This window comes from Grus americana, chromosome 2 (genome assembly GCF_028858705.1).
Source record: "Grus americana isolate bGruAme1 chromosome 2, bGruAme1.mat, whole genome shotgun sequence".
In the NCBI taxonomy this organism is placed as follows: domain Eukaryota; kingdom Metazoa; phylum Chordata; class Aves; order Gruiformes; family Gruidae; genus Grus; species Grus americana.
Window position 1 is genome coordinate 8,253,502 of NC_072853.1, and position 20,103 is coordinate 8,273,604.

General features: G+C 40.5%; 1 protein-coding gene across 5 annotated transcripts in view; it reads left to right on the forward strand.

The window, feature by feature from the left end:
• ZFAT (zinc finger and AT-hook domain containing) overlaps nucleotides 1-20,103 on the forward strand; it is a 105,888-nt gene that overhangs the window by 50,429 nt on the left and 35,356 nt on the right. For all 5 annotated transcript variants that reach the window (XM_054814712.1, XM_054814713.1, XM_054814711.1 and 2 more), the window contains 4 exons: nucleotides 972-1,204; nucleotides 13,214-13,301; nucleotides 17,149-17,298; nucleotides 19,223-19,396. In XM_054814712.1, the coding sequence (XP_054670687.1) occupies nucleotides 972-1,204; nucleotides 13,214-13,301; nucleotides 17,149-17,298; nucleotides 19,223-19,396 (645 nt within the window). The remainder of the gene's footprint in view (nucleotides 1-971; nucleotides 1,205-13,213; nucleotides 13,302-17,148; nucleotides 17,299-19,222; nucleotides 19,397-20,103) is intronic.

Consider the following 20,103-nt stretch of genomic DNA (forward strand, 5'->3'; position numbering starts at 1 on the left):
TGAGATTTACTTTGGGCTGTATAAATAGTGTGAAATGACTCAAATCTCCTCAAAAAAACCCTCACTGTGGAATATAGCATAGCAATGCTTTGCTAGGCTCAATTTTCTGTTGATGTGAAATTTGATAGAATTAGATTATTTCTGTCCACGTGCCTCTCCTCACCTCATAACTTTCACTACAGCCAAACACAGCAGATTTAGGCATGTGATCAGCATTAGTCAGTCTGTGCTTTAATGCTTAAGCTTCGTTATCAGCTTAGTATAAAATTCAGAATCTTTTTCATATAGTATGGAATGATGTATGATTATTGTACAGAATATAAATTGATACATATACTGGCAATTTTTTGTGACTTGTTTTGAACCAGTTTTTTGAGATGAAAATTTTCATTACATAGTATCAGATCAAGACTGTTCTGACTGTAATTGTTTCCATAGCTGCAAAGGAAACAATTCAGGATTTGGTTTGTAGCCTTCATTCTTGAGAAGGGAAGGGAATCAAAGTTTGAAAAAAAAAAAAAAAGGTTTTGAAACACCATAACATTGTACGTTAGATGAATTGCTATGCGCTTTTCTTTCTGGTGTCATTATGTCAGAAAAGCTTTTAGGAAGGAATAACATGGTAGGAAATAAAAAAGGTTTTGACAATCTCTTTTACTATACAGTTGCATTCAGATTCTTTCTATAGGAGAGCAGATTTAAAGGACTTTCTCATTAGGAAAAAGATCATTGATATGTATTAAAGTTGCCCTTATTAGTCTGTTTCAAGACATATGACACAATCTTTTTAGACAAGATGGTTTTTGTAACATAGTTTCAGTAGTGAAGGGTCTTTAGGACAAGCTTTAATTAAAGGCAAAAGGGACAGGATTCAAACTGTGTTTTGTCCAAAAAGAGAACTGAGTGTGTGCTGGAATTTTTGCTAACAATTGTTTAGAAATTACTTTCTTGGTGTCTAATTTTATTTTCAGGCAAGTTGTTTTGGTACCAAGTGCATTATGACATGCATGTTCGTACGCACACTCGAGAACATTTATATTACTGCTCCCAGTGCAATTATTCTTCCATCACCAAAAACTGCCTTAAGCGTCACGTCATTCAGAAACACAGTAATATTTTGCTGAAATGTCCCACGGAACATTGCGACTACTCTACTCCAGATAAATACAAGCTCCAGGCACATCTTAAAGTTCACACAGAGCTGGTAAGTAACAAACAAAACAGTATGTTTGTCTGAATTCAGTGTCATCATCGTAATGTTTGGAATCGTGTGGCAATATTTGAAGACATAGGAAAGAGTTCTTCCCTGAGTACTCTCAGCATACTTCTGTACAGGGAATACCTGAGTTACAGCAACTAGATATTTGGTCCCTCTTGTAGTACTTTCCAGTAGAGTATATCTGTATCCATTTTCTCCCTTTGGTTTTCCCAGTATTCTCAGATTCTTTGGATTTTGAGAGTGTAAAATGAAGTCTGCTACTATTGTTACTTTACTTCATTCCTTGGAGCTGAATTCCCTTTCTTCATAAATAGATGATTGTGGTAAAATGAAAGTATGTTCCTCTCTGAATTACTATAGACAGAAGTTTAAGTTGTTGAAAAGATTTTATTTTTTTTTTACCCAAATAGCTCCAACTAGATGCAGCCAATCTCTTTGAACATCTGTCACTTTCTATTGTGGTTACAAAGATGAAGACATCATGTTTTAAAAGCTCCTATCTTATTCAGTAGCCTTCCAGTTCTGAACTCAATTCTGTTAAAAACAGGTCTGGTCTGCTTCTTCAACGTGCCCTATTACATGTTGTCTTTGAGACTATGCAAGGGGCTCCATGCTTGACTGGAAGCTGTCTTTGTGATCTTGCTGTGACCCATCATTATCACATGAATAATCTTTTGAGGAAAAATGTTTTCTGCATCAACCCTGCTTGCATTTGTCTCAAAAGTATATTTTAAAAATATATTAGAATATTCAGAATAAGAAATATTTTAAAACTAAGTGTGGTGGGTTGACCCTTGCTGGGGGCCAGGTGCCCACCAGAGCCACTCTATCACTCCCCTCGTTCACTAGACAGGGGAGAAAAAGTACAACAAAAAGCTTGTGGGTCGAGATAAGGACACGGAGAGATCATTCACTAATTATCGTCACGAGCAAAACAGACCAAACTTAGGGAATTCATCTAATTTATTACTAAGCAAAACAGAGTAGAGGAATGAGAAATGAAATCAACTCTTAAAACACCTCCCCCCACCCCTCCCATCTTCCCGGGCTCAACTTCACTCCCGGCTTCAACCTCCTCCCCCCTCAGCAGCACAGGGGGATGGGGAATGGGGGTTGCGGTCAGTTCATCACATGTTGATTCTGCTGCTTCTTCATCCTCAGGGGGAGGACTCCTCTCACTGTTCCCCTGCTCCAGCATGGAGTCCCTCTCACGGGGTGCAGACCTTCAGGACCAGACTGCTCCACCGTGGGGTCCCCCACGGGGTCACAAGTCCTGCCAGCAAACCTGCTCCAGCATGGGCTCCTCTCTCCATGGGTCCACAGGTCCTGCTAGGAGCTTGCTCCAGCGCGGGCTTCCCACGGGGCCACAGCCTCCTTCAGGTGCCTCCACCTGCTCTGGCATGGGGTCCTCCATGGGCTGCAGGTGGAATCTCTACACCCCCTCATCCTTCCTCCATGGGCTGCAGGGGGACAGCCTGCTTCACCATGGCCTTCACCACGGGCTGCAGGGGGATCTCTGCTCCGGCGCCTGGAGCTCCTCCTCCCCCTCCATCTGCACTGACCTTGGTGTCTGCAGAGTTTCTTACATCTTCTCACTCCTCTCTCCGGCTGCAAAAGCTCTCTCTAACTGTTTTTTTTTCTTCTTAAATATATTGTCACAGAGGCGCTGATTGGCTTGGCCTTGGCCAGCGGCGGGCCCGTCTTGGAGCCGGCTGGCATTGGCTCTATCAGACACAGGGGAAGTTTCTAGCAGCTTCTCACAGAAGCCACCCCTGTAGCCCCCCCGCTACCAAAACCTTGCCACGCAAACCCAACACACTAAGGAATGAGATTTTATTCTTCATTGTTGATTAAGATGCATTTTTAGAAGTGAAATTATTTGCATGCTTTTCTTGGAAGATCAAAGAAAAAACAATTATTTTCTTTACATCAGTATTGCCTTATTTTCCTCTCACATGGCAGGATGCTTTCTGCTTGCAAGGTATAGCTGATCTGGGACGTTCTAGACTTGTGTATACCCCAGGAAGTTATAATGTGCATACACTCACACAGTATATGAACACAAGTAAGTTGCTTCCCGTTCCAAATTGACCTCTAGAAAAGGATGTTTGGCAAGTTGTGCTCTCCCAGGAAAATGAATTTAGTCCAATTTTGACTGTAGTCTTTCCTGAAGGCCATCTGCAGTGCTTAGGTGGAACATATGAACTTATACAATTTTATGTACAGATAGTGGCATTGAATAAAGTGCAATTTAGGATTTCATAAAATGTTTGACAAGCATGCTATTTGTAATTAAACTTTCTGGACTGATAATACCAGAAAATTGGCATGAACTAGATCCTTGCAATTTGGGTTTTTAATAATTTATGCAGTAAAAAACTTGCAAAGTGTGATTTACCCTTCTCTGGAGTTTATTTTTTGCTCCTGTTCCAACAGAGGAGAAAATACCAGTTACTTAATCGCAGCACGCATTCTTCTATCCTTTAAGAACAAGGAAGTATTCACACAGATGGGCCTTTGTCATTCTTTAAACGACATTATGGTTTTTGCTGGCATTGTCTTGTAAATAAATGGCAGAGTCGTAGAATGGCTGAGGTTGGAAGGCAACTTAAAGATCATCTAGTTCCAACCCCCCTGCCATGGGCAGGGACACCCTCCACTAGACCACGCTGCCCAAAGCCTCATCCAACCGGGTCTTAAACACTTCCAGGGATGGGGCCTCCACAACCTCTTTGGGCAAGCTGTTCCAGTACCTCACCACTCTCACAGTAAAGAATTTCTTTCACACATCTAATCTAAATTGACCCTCCTTCAGCTTAAACCCATCACCCCTTGTCCTGTCACTACACTCCCTGATAAACAGTCCCTCACCAGCTTTCCTGTAGGCCCCTTCAGATACTGGAAGGCCACAATTAGATCTCCCCGGAGCCTTCTCTTCTCCAGGCTGAACAATCCCAACTCTCTCAGCCTGTCCTCATAGGAGAGGTGCTCCAGCCCTCTGATCATCTTTGTGGCCTATGGACTTGCTCCAACAGCTCCATGTCCTTCTTGTGCTGGGGCCCCCAGAGCTGGATGCAGTACTCCAGGTGGGGTCTCACGAGAGTGGAGTAGAGGGGCAGGATCACCTCCCTCAACCTGCTGGTCACACTTCTTCTAATGCAGCCCAGGACACTGTTGGCTTTCTGGGCTGCAAGCGCACATTGCCGGCTCCTGTTGAACTTCTCATCCACCAACACCCCCCAGTCCTTCTCCTCAGGGCTGCTCTCAATCCATTTTCCTCCCAGCCTGTAGTTGTGCTTGAGATTGCCCTAACCCATGTGCAGGACCTTGCACTTGTACTTGTTGAACTCCATGCTGTTCACACGGGCCCACTTCTCAAGCCTGTGAAGGCCTGTCAGCTGCACCACACAGCTTGGTGTCATTTCCAGACTTGCTGAGAGTGAACTCAATCCCACTCTCCATGTCGCCAACAAAGATGTTAAACAGTGCCAGTCCCAATACTGACCGCTGAGGAACGCTGCTCATCACTGGTCTCCACTTGGACATTGAGCCGTTGACCGCAACTCTTTGAGTGGGACCATCCAGCCAATTCCTTGTCCACTGAGTGGTCCATCCTGCAAATTAATGTCTCTCCAATTTAGAGACAAGGATGTCATGTGGGACAGCATCAAATGCTTTGCACGAGTCCAGGTAAATGACATCAGCTGCCTTTCCCTTATCCATCAATGCCGTAACTCCATCATAGAAGGCCACCAAATTGGTCAGGCAGATTTTCCCTTAATGAAGCCATGTTGGCTGTCACCAATCACCTCCTTGTTTTCCATGTGCCTGAGTAGAGTTTCCAGGAGGATCTGCTCCATGATCTTGCCAGGCACAGAGGTGGGACTGACCGGCCTGTAGTTCCCTGGGTCTTCCTTTTTTCCCTCTTTAAAAATGGGGGTTGTGTTTGCCCTTTTGCAGCCAGCAGGAACTTCACTGGACTGCCATGACTTCTCAAATATGATGGAGAGATGCTTAGCAGCTCCATCTGCCAGTTCCCTCAGGACCCGTGGATGCGTCTCATCAGGTCCCATGGACGTGCGCACCTTCAGGATCCTTAGATGGTCTTGAACCTGACCTTTTCCTACAGTGGGTGGTTCTTCATTCTCCCAGTCCCTGCCTTTCCCTTCTGAGGCTTGCATGGTGTGACTAAAGCACTTGCTGGTGAAGACTGAGGGGAAAAAAGTCATTGAGTACCTCGCCGTTCTCCATACCCTGGGTAACCAGACCTCCTGTTTCATTCCAGAGAGGGTCCACATTTTCCCTAGTCTTCTTTTATCACTGACATACCTATAGAAGCTTTTCTTGTTGCCCTTGACCTCCCTGGCCAGATTCAATACTATCAGGGCTTTAGCTTTCCTAACCTGATCCCTGGCGGCTCGGACAATTTATCTGTATTCCTCCCAGGCTGCCTGCCGTTGCTTTTTGTATTGAAGTTTGTCCAGGAGCTCCTTGTTCATCCATGCAGGCCTCCTGGTTTTTTTGCCTGCCTTCCTCTTGGTTGGGATGCATTGCTCCTGAGCTTGGATGATGTGATCCTTGAATACTAACCAGCTTTCTTGGGCCCCTCTTCCTTCCAGGGCTTTATCCCATGGTACTCTACCAAGCAGATCCCTGAAGAGGCCAAAGTCTGCTCGCCTCAAGTCCAGAGTCATGAGCTTGCTGTCCGCCCTCCTCGCTGCCCTGAGGATCTTGAACTCCACCATTTCATGGTCCCAGCAGCCATGGCTGCCCTTGAGCTTCACATTCCCCACCAGCCCCTCCTTGTTGGTGAGAACAAGGTCCAGCATGGCACCTCTCCTCGTTGGCTCCTCTATCACTTGGCGAAGCAAGTTATTATTGACACCTTCCAGGAACCTCCTGGATTGCTTATGTCCTGCTGAGTTGTCCTTCCAACGGATACCGGGGTGACTGAAGTCCCTCATGAGGACCAGGGCTTGTGAATGTGAGGCTGCTCCTATCTGTCTCTAGAGGGCCTCATCTACTCGGTCTTCCTGGTCAGGTGGCCTGTATCAGACCCCCACTATAATGTCCCCTGTCCCTGCCCTCCCTTTAATCCTGACCCATAAGCTCTCGGTCAGCTCCTCATCCATCCCCAGGAGGAGCTCCATGCACACCAGCTGGTCATTGACATAGAGGGTGACACCCTCTGCTTGTCTCCTCTCCTTGTCCTTCCTAAAGAGCCTCTGTCCTTCCATTCCAACACTCCAGTCATAGGAGCCATTCCACCACGTCTCCATGATGCCAGTAAGATCATAGCCCTGCAGGTGTGTGCACATCTCTAACTCCTCTTGTTTATTCCCCGTGCTATGTCCGTGTGCATAGAGGCATTTCAGTTACGCACCCTTGATAGAATGCACCACATATGACACATTCTCCCTAATCACATAAGAAAGCAAAATCACAACACAGGCCTCTGATAAATATTGTTGTTACACTTCCTTTTACTAGTGAAATGTGATGCTTGAATTAAGGATTTATGTTATTTTTTCCCCAGATGTGGATAATTTCTGCATAGCTATTTAAAAAAGTTATTAACATACTGTGCCTAGTGGTTTCATGTCGACTTTTACAGTCAGCAGGTGGGCTCTTGGCTGATATTTCCAACAGTTGAAGTTACCTTTAAAGTGTTTGTAACATAACACACCGCTTCACCTCCTACTCTTGTTAAGTACTAGTCTTTTGTAACTGCAGAACAGCTTTATAAAACAAAACAAAACAGGTGACACAAAAGGGAATGTCTTTTCCCGATTTTGTCCCCTGATTCTGTAGTATTTTAAACAGAAACTGAATTTTCATGACATGTTCAGAAAGCTCACATAATAGACATTCTTTTAGGCTGCTTTTGAATTTTTTACGTTTATGATGTCTGTCTGATAGAAAAAAAATCTGTGTAAGTGATATCTGAGACTACTTCAGAAAAAAGAGCCTAAAATTAGATATCGTATATCCTTACGTAAGTACCTGTTTTTCAAGTGTGATGAATGTCCAACAGCTCCCACCAGGAGGATCATTTTCATGATATTAAATAGAACCGAGAAAATGCATTTCATAATTAAAAACAGTGTGACAGCGAGATCTTTTGGAAGCATGCTTACTGATGCTTACTGTCAAATATATTTGACTATTTAAATGGATTGAAAAATTCATGTATTAGAATTTATTCAGTAACTAAACTTGGCAGTTCTCATATTGGCCTTTATGCCAACTGCTTGGTGTATTTACTTAATGCATACCTGACTGAACAGGACCACTCATTCCAAAATATAGTACTTTAACAAACTATGCCCAGTTTAATGTGGAAAGCTACTTTAATGTTAATTTCAGTTTGCAAAATCAATTCTTAATACATATTAAAATTAAAGCTTCCCTGGAGATAGAAGATATCAAAATCTCAGTTCAGTTCCTTGTATGAATGCATATCTTCCGTTACCTTGTTGCTGACTGCTTTTCAACTGGATCCCTGTATTATTTGGTGAACAGGATAAATGATGGTTATTAAAAAGCAGCTTACGGTTCATCCCTGTCACTCAGTATATAGCCACCCATCTTATTCTCTGTGCAACATCCAAAGCTTGCACTGAATTTGGGATTGTTTATTCCCTGGAGGATGATGATGGGGACTGTGTCTCTGCTGCCTTTTGCCTCAGTATTGGCTACACAGAGTTGTTACAGGGAAGTCTTGAACTGAGGCTCGGCCTGATTTAAAACCAAAATTTTGCATATATTCTCTGATTTTCAGCACCCATCTTTTGGCTCGTGTAGTGTTTTTTGACAGTTCTTGGCATTTATGGAGCTCTTTGGAAGTTCAAACCATGACATGTGTGAATCACTTCAGTGTTATAGTACCTAGGAAAGGGGTGGGCAGTTTTTAATGACTTAAGAATAATTTATAGTTATGAATGAGCTAGTGGTAACGTTAGGGACCAGTCGTGGAACTAAACAACGCTGATGTAGGTACCAGAGTTTGTTTACAGCCGCCAGTGGGTTTTACAGTACTCAGTATGCTGAGTAAATAAACATCACGGAGAGGTTTGTGTCTGAAAATATTTTAAATCTATATATGTAATTGATACTCTAAGATAAGCACCTCTGTAAAACTGGAGTTCAGACACAGAACCGCCACTTGCTCTTAGGTGCCTGTGTCTGAATTCACATACATTTCTGGATGTAAATGGTTCTTGTCTGTGGAAGGATGCTTAGAAATTTCATTATGCTGCTGACCTTTCATGTACTAGTGTAGTTAGAGCTGTCGGTAGGAAGTGAGATACTTGAGCTCTGATTGCTTGTTTCCCCTTCCTGAGGAGCGTTAATTTTCAGACCGTCACTGATCTGGCTGCGATGCTTTTACCTCTGGAGCAGTGCCGCTGTGTAGTCAAGAATGCGGGGTACTGGAGAGGGAAGGAATTAACCAAAAAATCTATGGTCCAGTGATCGGTCATTCAGTTAGAAAATGGCTTTTGTTCTTGGTCCTTGCTTCCATAATGAATGTCAGTTAGCCATTCATTTTTACTAGTGGTTATTTCATGAAAAAATGCTTAAGCAGTACTGTATGCAGGTGCTTGTCATTGTGTGAGCTGTGATTTCTGCTGCTTGCCAGACTTCAAAAAAGTCCCTCTAACCGTTTGCAAATTTTTCTGTAGCCTCCTCCACACGTGTGCATATCCACCTCCTGGGTACATCCGTTCAGCTAAGTTGCTTTTTAATAGGACATCAACTTCATTCAGGAATCTTTTGTGAAAATTTTGATTTGAACATCATGACAACTGTGTAGAAGGTTTCTGGACGTCTTCACTCCTCAGAAGTGTAACTCAGGGACCTAATTCTGTTCCCACAGGTGTTAGAAATTAAATTTCTCTTGATCTGAGTAGGTGCAGGAGCAGGCTTTGACTCTATTCCTCTATGAAATTACACAATTAAATGTGTTAGTTGAGTTGTGGGAACCTTTGATGGAAATGCTGTCAAAGTATCAATATTTAGTAGAGCTTTGTTTTATTTCCTGTTCATAAAATCATGTCACTACTGCTAAAAGAAGGAGAAGGGATTGTTGATTTGTATAACATATTTGTCTAATTTGGGCCTCAACACTTTCTATTATGGTCGTGGTCTTAATTTTACACAATCAAATTAATAACAAAGCAGTCCAGAGTTCACACGATCTCTTGAAATTAGTGGCAGAATTGCCATATAGATCATATATTATCATATATATTCTGTGTATGTTCATAAGAGAAGATATTTGTGTCATCAGAATGTCTCTCTACTGATGAGTGCAATAGAATAGCTGCTAATGTTTCTGATGTTTTGCAGTGTAGGTCATATTTAGTTCTATTTTATTCATTAAATAAATTTCATAGTGGTTGTTGGTTTAAATGCTACATCTGCAGAGGCTTTTCATTTTTCTTTTTGTGACTTTATACTAGTACACCTACCCCTTGAATTATTATGTGAAACACGGGCCTTAGAGAAACACAATTCAGAGAGCTATAAATTGGTAATGCGATATAGCTGATGCTTTCTTAGCACAATTTTAAATCATTTATGTAAAGAGAAAGGCATTGTGATTCCTATGTAAGTGGCATTATTTTATAGTGAAACATAGCATAAACAAGAAAATTCTGTGATAGTATTAGACTAATTTTTTCACTGGATTGAAGAATATATATGGACCAAATTCATTCCTGATTTGTGGAATGTGAATAGTACTTTCACTCAGAAAGCTATCTTTATCTTGGAATTATTTTAAGTTTCTTATATTTTCTCAAGTTGGCTAATACGGGGATTAAGCAAATCTCAGGAAGTGTAGAAGTGACTTTGAAATCTGAGTAGCTGATTGGACTATGCAGCTGGTCTCTAACAAAGGTAGATCCAGCTCTCTTGATACTTTGCTTCTGTTTGTGTCCTTCAAAAAAAACCTCAAAGGCATTTAAAAGGCAGGCACTCTGATAGGCATAGGATAAATAACTTTTATTCTTACCAGAGGAAAACTTGCATGCTGAGAATGTGATGAAGGTTTTGCTACAACCTCAGTCTGAGTCCTTCAAAGTGTCCTCTGTCATCGCCTGTGACAAGGACACTCTGAAGAAGTAGAGCTGTGGTGGGGGAGACCTTCTTTGGAGCTCAGTGTTGTGACCTGGGTGCTCTGAAATGCATCGTTTGCAACGGAGGATTTTTTACAGGCTAGTTTTAAGAGTGATGGGATTACACTGAAGGACCAGCACTGTCACAAACTCTTAGGGCAGCAACAGAAATACATTTAAACATTCAAAACTAATAATGTAAGCTCCAAAAGTCTGTGGCACTGACCTGGACAAACAACCGTGAAAGGTTTCAGCTGGATGCTTTCTGTGAGAGACTGGAGCTTGACAGATACACTTTGAAGGGACTCTGTGCTCAGAAGTGTGATCTGTTTGTTACACTGCAAAGGATGCCCCTTTTGAAGATCATTTACTTCAGAACTTGGTATAGACAATTTTCTAACTGCTTGAAGAAAGCTGTTTGGATTATTTTGTTATTGAAAAATTTTGTTACCATCATGTGGTGGATTGACCCTGGCTGGGGACCAGGTGCCCACCAGATCCACTCTATCACTGCCCCTCCTTAGCAAGACAGGGGAGAGAAGGTATAACGAAATGCTTGCAGGTCGAGATAAGGACAGGGAGAGATCACTCGTCAATAATTGTCACGGGCAAAACAGACTGAACTTAGAGAAAAATTAATCTAATTTATTACCAAGCAAAACAGAGCAGGGCAATGAGAAATCAAATCAAATCTTAAAACACCTTCCCCCACCCCTCCCATCTTCCTGGGCTCAACTCCACTCCCGGTTTCTACCTTCTCTCCCTCAGCGGCACAGGGGGACGGGGAGTGGGGGTTACGGTCAGTTCATCTCATGGTGTTTCTGCCGCTTCTTCATCCCCAGGGGGAGGACTCCTCTCATCGTTCCCCTGCTCCAGCATGGAGTCCCTCTCACGGGGTGCAGACCTTCAGGACCAAACTGCTCCAGCGTGGGGTCCCCCATGGGGTCACAAGTCCTGCCAGCAAACCTGCCCTGGCGTGGGCTCCTCTCTCCACAGGTCCACAGGTCCTGCCAGGAGCTTGCTCCAGCATGGGCTTCCCATGGGCCGCAGCCTCCTTCAGGTGCCTCCCCCTGCTCCAGCGTGGGGTCCTCCACGGGCTGCAGGTGGAATCTCTACACCCCCTCATCCTTCCTCCATGGTCTGCAGGGGACAGCCTGCTTCACCATGGGCTGCAGGGGGATCTCTGTTCTGGTGCCTGGAGCACCTCCTCCCCCTCCTTCTGCACTGACCTTGCTGTCTGCAGAGTTTCTTACATCTTCTCATTTCTCTGTGCGGCTGCAAAAGCACCCTCTAACTTGTTTTTTCCCTTCTTAAGTATGTTATCACAGAGGCGCTGATGGGCTAGGGCTTGGCCAGCGGCAGGCCCATCTTGGAGCCGGCTGGCATTGGCTCTATCAGACACAGGGGAAGCTTCTAGCAGCTTCTTGCGGAAGCCACCCCTGTAGCCCCCCCTGCTACCAAAACCTTGCCACGCAAACCCAATACACATCATCATGTGGAAAGATGCCCATACTTTCGCGATGCTCTATAGCTCTTGATGCATTACTGATGATCTTGATTTTTTTCTCTGTCATAGTCTTATAGCCTTGCCTTCCAGAAGAGTAATAGCTAGAATGTAAAGTTATCACAGTTAAAGTAGTGTGTGTGAAGTGGATTTTTTTTCTTATTTAACTTCATGGAAGAGCTAGGTATATTTGTCCTGCTGTGCTGGGAACACTGAGAAATATTTAATACAATGAATTAATATTAAAGACCAGCAAAACCCAACTGTACATTAAATGTGTACTGATTTTTAATTTTTTTTTCATTTATATATTTTCTATTTTGAAACCAGTTATATAGCAAGTTTGAGGAACAGACTGAGATCGGTCAGCAAATATCAGCTGGCCTCTCAACAGCCCCTAAATGATACTGTCCTTATGTTTTTCTTATACATGCCATATTATGAAAGTGATCGTGCGCAATCCAGTCTTTGAAAAGGTGCAAATGTTGCTATAGAATTTTATTAATGTACGAATTTTCATTTGAGTAATGTGTCCATGTAGAAGTCCGAAATCATGAGTAGCAGGTTTAGGGATAATAGGTTATATCGTCTGAGAGACCGTAATTCTGCAAATTAGCAGCTCTTTCTTGACAATGTCAGCTTTGTAGGCTCCTTGAATCTCTTCTTATAAAAACTAGCTAGTATTCTCTGCTGTTCCTTCTTCACTTGGGATTCTCAGGGCTCAAAACACTTGCTGGTGAAGACTGAAGCAAAAAAGTCGTTGAATACTTCAACCTTCTCCATATCCTGGGTAACCAAGTCTCCTATTTCTTTCCAGAGAGGGCCCATATTTTTCCATTTTTAAAGTAGTTAGAAATGTAGGCACTGTATAAGCAATGGCATCTGTCATTGTTAACTCTTATGCTCAGTTCCAGGCCATTAAGTAGTAGTATAAGTACACATACTGGTGGATGTCTTCAGAATAATGAGATCTGATCCTTAGGTTTCAGAAGGGTAGACTGGTGAAAAAAATGAAGAAAACCTGAATATTACTGCTTATATCAAATACATTTTCTTCTGTTCTGTGACTTGATCTTTCAACTCTTGATTCTCTAAGGAGTCAGTCAGACGATAACGCTTACATTTATTGTGCATATTCTCATGTGCTGTAACTTGGAGCCCTTCATTCATGAGGATTAATGATGTGCTTAGAATACTTCAGTATTTCTCCTTCACTTACTTCACTATAAATATCTTAATTTTCTCCTTAGAAACTGAATCTTCAATTATAACTTTGTTGAGAACCGTGTATTACTGAATGATGACTATAGTGATTACACCAGTGGACTGATAAAGTAATCTCTTTCTTGCCTGCTTGCTTTCTTTCTTAAGGATAAAAAGAGTTATTCCTGTCCTGTGTGTGAGAAGTCATTTTCTGAAGATCGACTTATAAAATCGCACATCAAGACAAATCACCCTGGTAAGAAAAAATCAAGGAAAATTTCTCAGTCTGTTGCAATAAATGGATAAAGGTTTAGAATGAGCGGTGTAATGTCATTACATTCCAAAGAAAGAGAAGAATCTATGTGTAATTTACCTAGTTTAGAGCAATAATTGTATTGGGTTTGCAGATGTTAGAATTTAGAGTGAAAAAAGTTATTGTTCCAGCTTGTATATTGTGGATTGTATCAGGTGATTGTGGTAAGAAACCTGTCTCCATCTGGGAAAGAACTCATTTCCAAAAGAGGACCTAGGTGAATTCAAATTAAGTACTGGGAAGTTTGGAATTGGGCGTATAGACATCCTGTAACAACCCATGAGACAAAAATTCCCATTAGCCGTACATAAGCTGACAGAAATGCGTTTATTGCCCATTATTTTGTCTGTAGGTAATTCATGTGAATGCACAGGTCCCTGACCTGAGTCTGCATGTGCTCAGTTAACGTGTGGCTGGGTGTTACCTCCAGGGCCAGCTGAAGTCTCCAGCAGGGCTCTTACTCAAACCAGCTGTGATATAGTATGACCAGTATTAAGCTGGAGCTGACAAGCCTGGCTGGATCCAAGCTAACCACTGTAGCCCATTCAAATTCTGTTAATACCTTGCATTCTAGTGCCTTGATTTATCTGTGCAAGCACAACATAAAATCAATGTGGTAAGCTGTGCCTGAGTAAATAAGCCTTTCTCAGATCTTGGGAACTCAATGCCAAAGTACCTGAGTGATGCAGGGACTGATTTAAATCTGATTGATGTGAACTTGGCAGGGCCCCATTGGCATGTCCGTACTTTCCTCCTCAGTATCTGTATTATGTTGGATAGAAAGGCCCACTGCTACTGTGGATGAAGGAGAGTTGACTGCAGTAGCCAACGTACTTTAACTCACTCTACAGTGTTACTTATCACCTGACATAATTTGATACTAAGAAAGAAAATACCAGCCACCCTCAAACTGAGTTTGGGGAAGGAAAAATCCAATTAAAATTATTTAACTTCTATTGTCTTTGTCTGAAATACAATGTAATAGGTAAAGGACTAATTTCTTATCTCTCTACTGCCACTAGATAGTGCTAGACCCGTGTTTTAAACAATTTCCTTCACTTTAATTTCAGACTAATTCCCACTTTAGCTCTTTAGTTACCAAACCTTTTTATTTGCAGACCACTCTACAACAGTGTGGTTGGTGGAGGGCTTGTCATCAAGGGACATGTCTGATGCAACAAATTGAAATGAGGAAAGGCTTCTGTGCTATACTGTAGTCAGGAGGTATGTCACCCAGTAAGAATAGAAATTGAGTCTCAAGAGCTGTGCCTGTAAAGCCTTTATGCTGTCTCAGCCAGGGAGTATACAAGGCCTCCCTAAATAATATGATCTGTGAACTAGCAGTACATTATGTACTGTGTCCTTACAGGTTGGCATTGGTCTGCACTGCTCCGTTGGCTGCTGAATTATTAGTGTATGCTGTCTCTGGGGTCCAGAAATACCAGTAACTCTGGAGCCCTGATGTGCTAAACTCATGCATTTACATACTTTTGAACAATTCATTCAGTATCTGAATCCTTTTAAAAGTATAGCATAATTTCTTTGACCCAGGAAAGTGGGTTCTTTTAAACTCTGAGTTGTAATAGAAGTAAAATTAAAAAAGAAAATTTGCACAGCCTATTATTTTGTGTCCTGTGTTTTTAATTCATATATTGTAGGCAAATAGAACTTAGAAGCAAAATACGAGACTTATTAGATATATCTCCATGGTACTAAAGAAATACTACATCTAAGATATGCCTATGTAGTAGTTATGCAACAACACCATTTTAATAAATGGAGGAGAATTAACGCACAATTTTTTTTTCCTGTGCATGCTGTCCTTGTAATCAGGAGGAAATCTTTTATTCGTACAACATACTTAATTGCAAGCCAAATAAATGTAAGGGATCTGATGGTATAAACTATCAGGTACTGCGGTGGAATGAGTGCAATTGTTTTTAAAAATGTAAATTGAAAAGAATAAAGATGAAAGGAAAAATGGATACTGTTAAAAGGAATTGAATTTTAAAACGACATATCAAAAATTAATTTAAACTGAAACTCTTTCATATTTATCATTAAAATGCTATTTCGGGAGCTCCCCTCTCCTTCCTTTCTTAATATCATTCAGCGTGACCCCTCTCTTGTCTCTTCTATTTCATCAAGTAGAAAATATGAAATAAAACAGTAGTCGTCTTCTTCTGGGTTTCCAGAGAATTGGAGTTGAATTCTAGTCCCAGAAAGGCAGTGGGATATAAATCTCTGTAGACTTTGGTAGAGCAATATTTCATAACAAAGAAATAAAAGAGCTTGGCTTTCTTGCCAAATGATTTGGGTACTTGGCAGTGAAGGAGTTGTCTTGGATTCTGGTCCCAGCTCTCAGAATTATCTACCTTTCCATCCACTGTCTGATTTAATATGAAAATTTTTAATAGTCCTCAGACATGAGAGGCATCAGCTTTCATAGATCTCTACTGAGCAGATGTAACTAGCCTGCAGTGATGAATGAAGGATCTAAGCCATGGAAGGCAGATAAGGGTTCAGACTTGTGTTTGTATTTTTCTTGTTTGGGTACTTCAGAACGTATCTCTGCTCAGTTCATGGGTTTTTATATTTCCCTCTTGAGGTTGTTTTCCTTGTGCATATGAGTTCAGGCAGGATTTTTAATTCCACTCTGGGACCACTCATCAGGAGACTAGGTATGACAGTTCATATTTGGTAAAAATCTAAGTTTAGACTGTAACTTTCAAATTTTATGAGATTTTGTGCATAAGAAGTCATCAGCTTTCGTGTCTTAATGTTTAGATTGCATGATTGCTATACTTTCATTGAGTCAAGTGATAGCATTTTATTAATCTGAAATGAATTGAGTAATTTGATTTATTTTTTAAAAGCGTTTGGCAATGTTTAAATTATGTGTGTTTGGGACATTTTAATTTAAACGTCATTATTTTAAGCGTTTTCACTGTGACAAGGAAAACATTACATCATATGAAGGAAAAACTTAGAGAGTTGAGTGCGTTGAATAAGCGAAGGCTAGGAGAGGAATCTTAATTGCTGTCTTCAGCTATCTAATAGGAGATTAGAAAGAAGACAGAGCCAGAATCTTCTTGGATTGAAGGGACCTGAGTTGAAGCAAGGAAATTCTGGTTACAAATTAGGAAAATAATTTTGACGTGAGGTTGTAGAATCTCCATCCTTGGATATGTTCAGAACAGGACTGGATATGACCCTGAGCAACTTGATGTAACTTTGAAGTTGGAACTCCAAAGTTGTCCCTACTTGGAGCAGGTCCCTTCCAATCGCATTATTCTGTGAGGCTGTTGTTAACTTTAAAGTTTCTGATTATCAGGCATTTTGATCATTATAGCTGAGGATGTAGTGAATTATATTGAGATCCTTCACGTCTGGAAATCTAGAGTGAAATCTTAAATAAAGTCTTTTGAAAATATTGAAGAAAAAAGTGCCAAATTAGCTTACTGGGAAAGTTCATAGTTGGAAAATGATTTCTAAGACAGTGGCACACCCCAGTTGTTTTTATATTTCAATTTATTTTTTTTTTTTTAACCAGGCAGTGGGGACATTGAGCACACAGATCAGGAGAGGAAAGACAAAACATCGTAGGAGCTCTAAAGGAAAACTGGTCCTTATGTTCTTTGCTCAGGTCTCATCTAAGTGGCAGTAGGGGAAGTAGAGCTTTTAAAAAGTTGGAGTGAATCTGAATCTAACTCTTCAATATTACTTATATAACATTGAACAAATTCCCTCATGTCCTTCTGGTTTTTATTACCTTTAACTTTTCTCTCAGAGGTTTCAATGACTACTATTTCTGAGATTCTTGGCAGAAGAGTTCAGCTGAAAGGACTTATTGGAAAACGAGCTGTGAAATGTCCCTACTGTGATTTTTATTTTATGAAGAATGGATCAGACCTTCAGCGTCATATTTGGGCTCATGAAGGTAAAACTCTGGTTTTAAGCTTTTGGGCATATAATCAGTCTCATATTCCACACAAGCTTTGCTGACATAAAAAGGAATTCAAAGTTATCACGATACCTGAATCAAAAACTCCAGGCTACAGTAGAGGTTAAATACTTAGTTTAATAGATTCTGGATCACATATGGAACCGCACACTCATAACATGAAGAGACAGCTTAAATGTTAAATAATATTAATCAGCTGATGATTCCATTTTTTTCCAAAGTTTCATAAACCTCCATACTCCATAAAGTATTCTATAATAAATGCGAGTGAGGAGGAGTGAATTAAATACATGCTCAGTCTCTTAAAACAAGTAATTTTCTATAACTTCTCATGCTTCTATAACTGCTGCTCCTTTCACATTTGTCCAAAAATACTTGGTCTGGAAATCTATTAGTAAAACAATTGAAATTCAGTTGCTTTGATGTATGTATGTAACTTCTGTTTGTGTTTTAATTAAATCATTTTGAGCGTGGCAGCTAGCTGACATGGACATAAACAGTGGTGAAAAACCACTAAGATGATTCTGATCATATCTATCACTTTTTAGGGAGAAATTCCAGTAATATGGAAACACACAGGTTAAAAATCCTGTGGAGTTAAAATCTATGCCCATTAAAGTCTTGTGTCTGCTCATTCTGTCTATTTTTATAACAGGTGGAAGACAACTCATATGCTCTTTAGTCAGTTAATAATTTATGGAACAGATTGCCTATGGCATTTGAGCATTATTTTGGTTTCTTTAGCCCTCAGCATAAAGGGAATAATGGGATTTGGTACTTTCAAATTGATATTTTGCCTCCAAAGCGTTTGTGCCCTTGCAGATAGCTCAGGCATTTATAGTAGTACTGCATATTTGTTTGAATGCTTTAACTATGAGCTTACCTGCCTATGTACTGTAGTGGTCCTCTCCAGTAGCCTTTAAGGAGTTTAGGTAATGCAAAATTGTAGGCTTAGAGCAATTACTTGTGTATTCCATAGTTACAGTTTTTTTCATTCTGCCAAGAAAGCTTGGAACCCCTCTCATCTAACTAACTAGCAGGAGAAAGAGGTGAATGGAAATTTATTCCAAAATCGAAGTGTGCAATCAAGTCTGCTTAAAGTAGGCTATAATTCCTCATGCTTGTAAATCTAGTTTTAAGGTCATGAATATCAATCTAAAACTGCCAGAGCCTCATGAAACTGTTGAACTACTCTGACAGTTCAGATTTATTCAACTTTTCTTTGAAGGATTTACTTTGTTCATGTAGACCTTCTGCTAGATGATATACTGTGCGTCTCTCTATTACATGCTTTGGACAGTTTGAGAGAAGTGAAATTGTAAGTCCTTGCATCTTACTGAGGGGGGGAACAAAAAAGTACTACTACGTGAGTCATTAGCAAATCTGATACTAATTAACAATAAAACACACATTTAAGTTGTGCTTACATATTAAGTACCTGATGAACCAGTCCTCCTAAAACAGGTTTCTTCATTATTTATTGTAGTAAATAGAGAATGACAGTTAATCTGAAGACTTTTAGAGGGAGATTTGGTGTGTACACCAGCTAGGCATCAACTTAGGCAGTCTGGATTCTACTTTCAAATGAAGGACGGACATACCAAGACCAAAACATTTGTACTTGCTTGGTTAAAGTCAGTACCTGGCTTAAGTAGGGAAGCATTTCATTCTAAAAGAACCCCTCCTTTCTCTTAGTAAGTTAAATGATGCCATCAAGAGCTTGGTGTCATTTACACAGAAGCTACGGATGACATTTCTTAAATGTAGGTATCCAAATTTTTAAATTTTGATTTTTTTATCTATGCTGCTCACATGATCTGAAATTTCTTTCAAGCAAATATCCACCCCGTCATCAAAAGGAACAGCTTCTTTGTTTCATAGTATATTTTTTTATTTTTAGGTGTCAAACCCTTCAAATGTTCTCTCTGTGAGTATGCCACTCGCAGCAAGAGTAACTTGAAAGCCCATATGAATCGTCATAGCACTGAGAAAACACACCTTTGTGATATGTGTGGGAAAAAATTCAAATCAAAAGGCACTTTGAAGAGCCATAAACTCCTTCATACTGCTGATGGTAAGTGCATGTTTATTCAACTGAAATTCATTTTAGGGCAATAAATACTGGCTGCACTATAGGACCTTATTAATAAGCATTTTTAGGTTGAAAACTAAGTGCTACTTATGGGGTTTTTTTTATTCCTAGAAGACACAGATTGTAAAATAATTCAAAACTTTGCAAAATTAAGATAGCTGTCTCTGGAATACTTTATTTTTCTGAAATTTTGGGTTGACCTTACAGAGAACTGTTGATCTCAATAGAAATTTGAAAATACAAATAGTTCCATGTTTAAATCTCTTACCGCTTACTTCTGTGAGAATATTGTTAGGAGTTGCCAAATCCAGTAGCCCAATAGAGGCAAGGCTGCTGCATCTCTGTGTCCCCAGGTCTAGTCAGTGGGAAGCCCGAGCACATATTCCATGTAGGCACACATACATGCCACACATACTTTGCTCTGTGATTTTAATATTTCTGTGATCATAACAGAAAAAAGTAAGATGCAGATACAAAAGAATACCATATTTTATTTCAAAATTTGGGACGCACCAATATGTTATTCCTGTGTAATTATCAAAGTGAAGTAAATGATTTAGCAAGATAAGTTGTACAGACCTTCATTATGACTTAGTAGCTTGATCTTTGTTACTCATGCAACCTTGTGAAACCTCATTCCACTCTTTATTGACCATTTCATTTAAATTATTTTTAAAAAAATTTTGCAT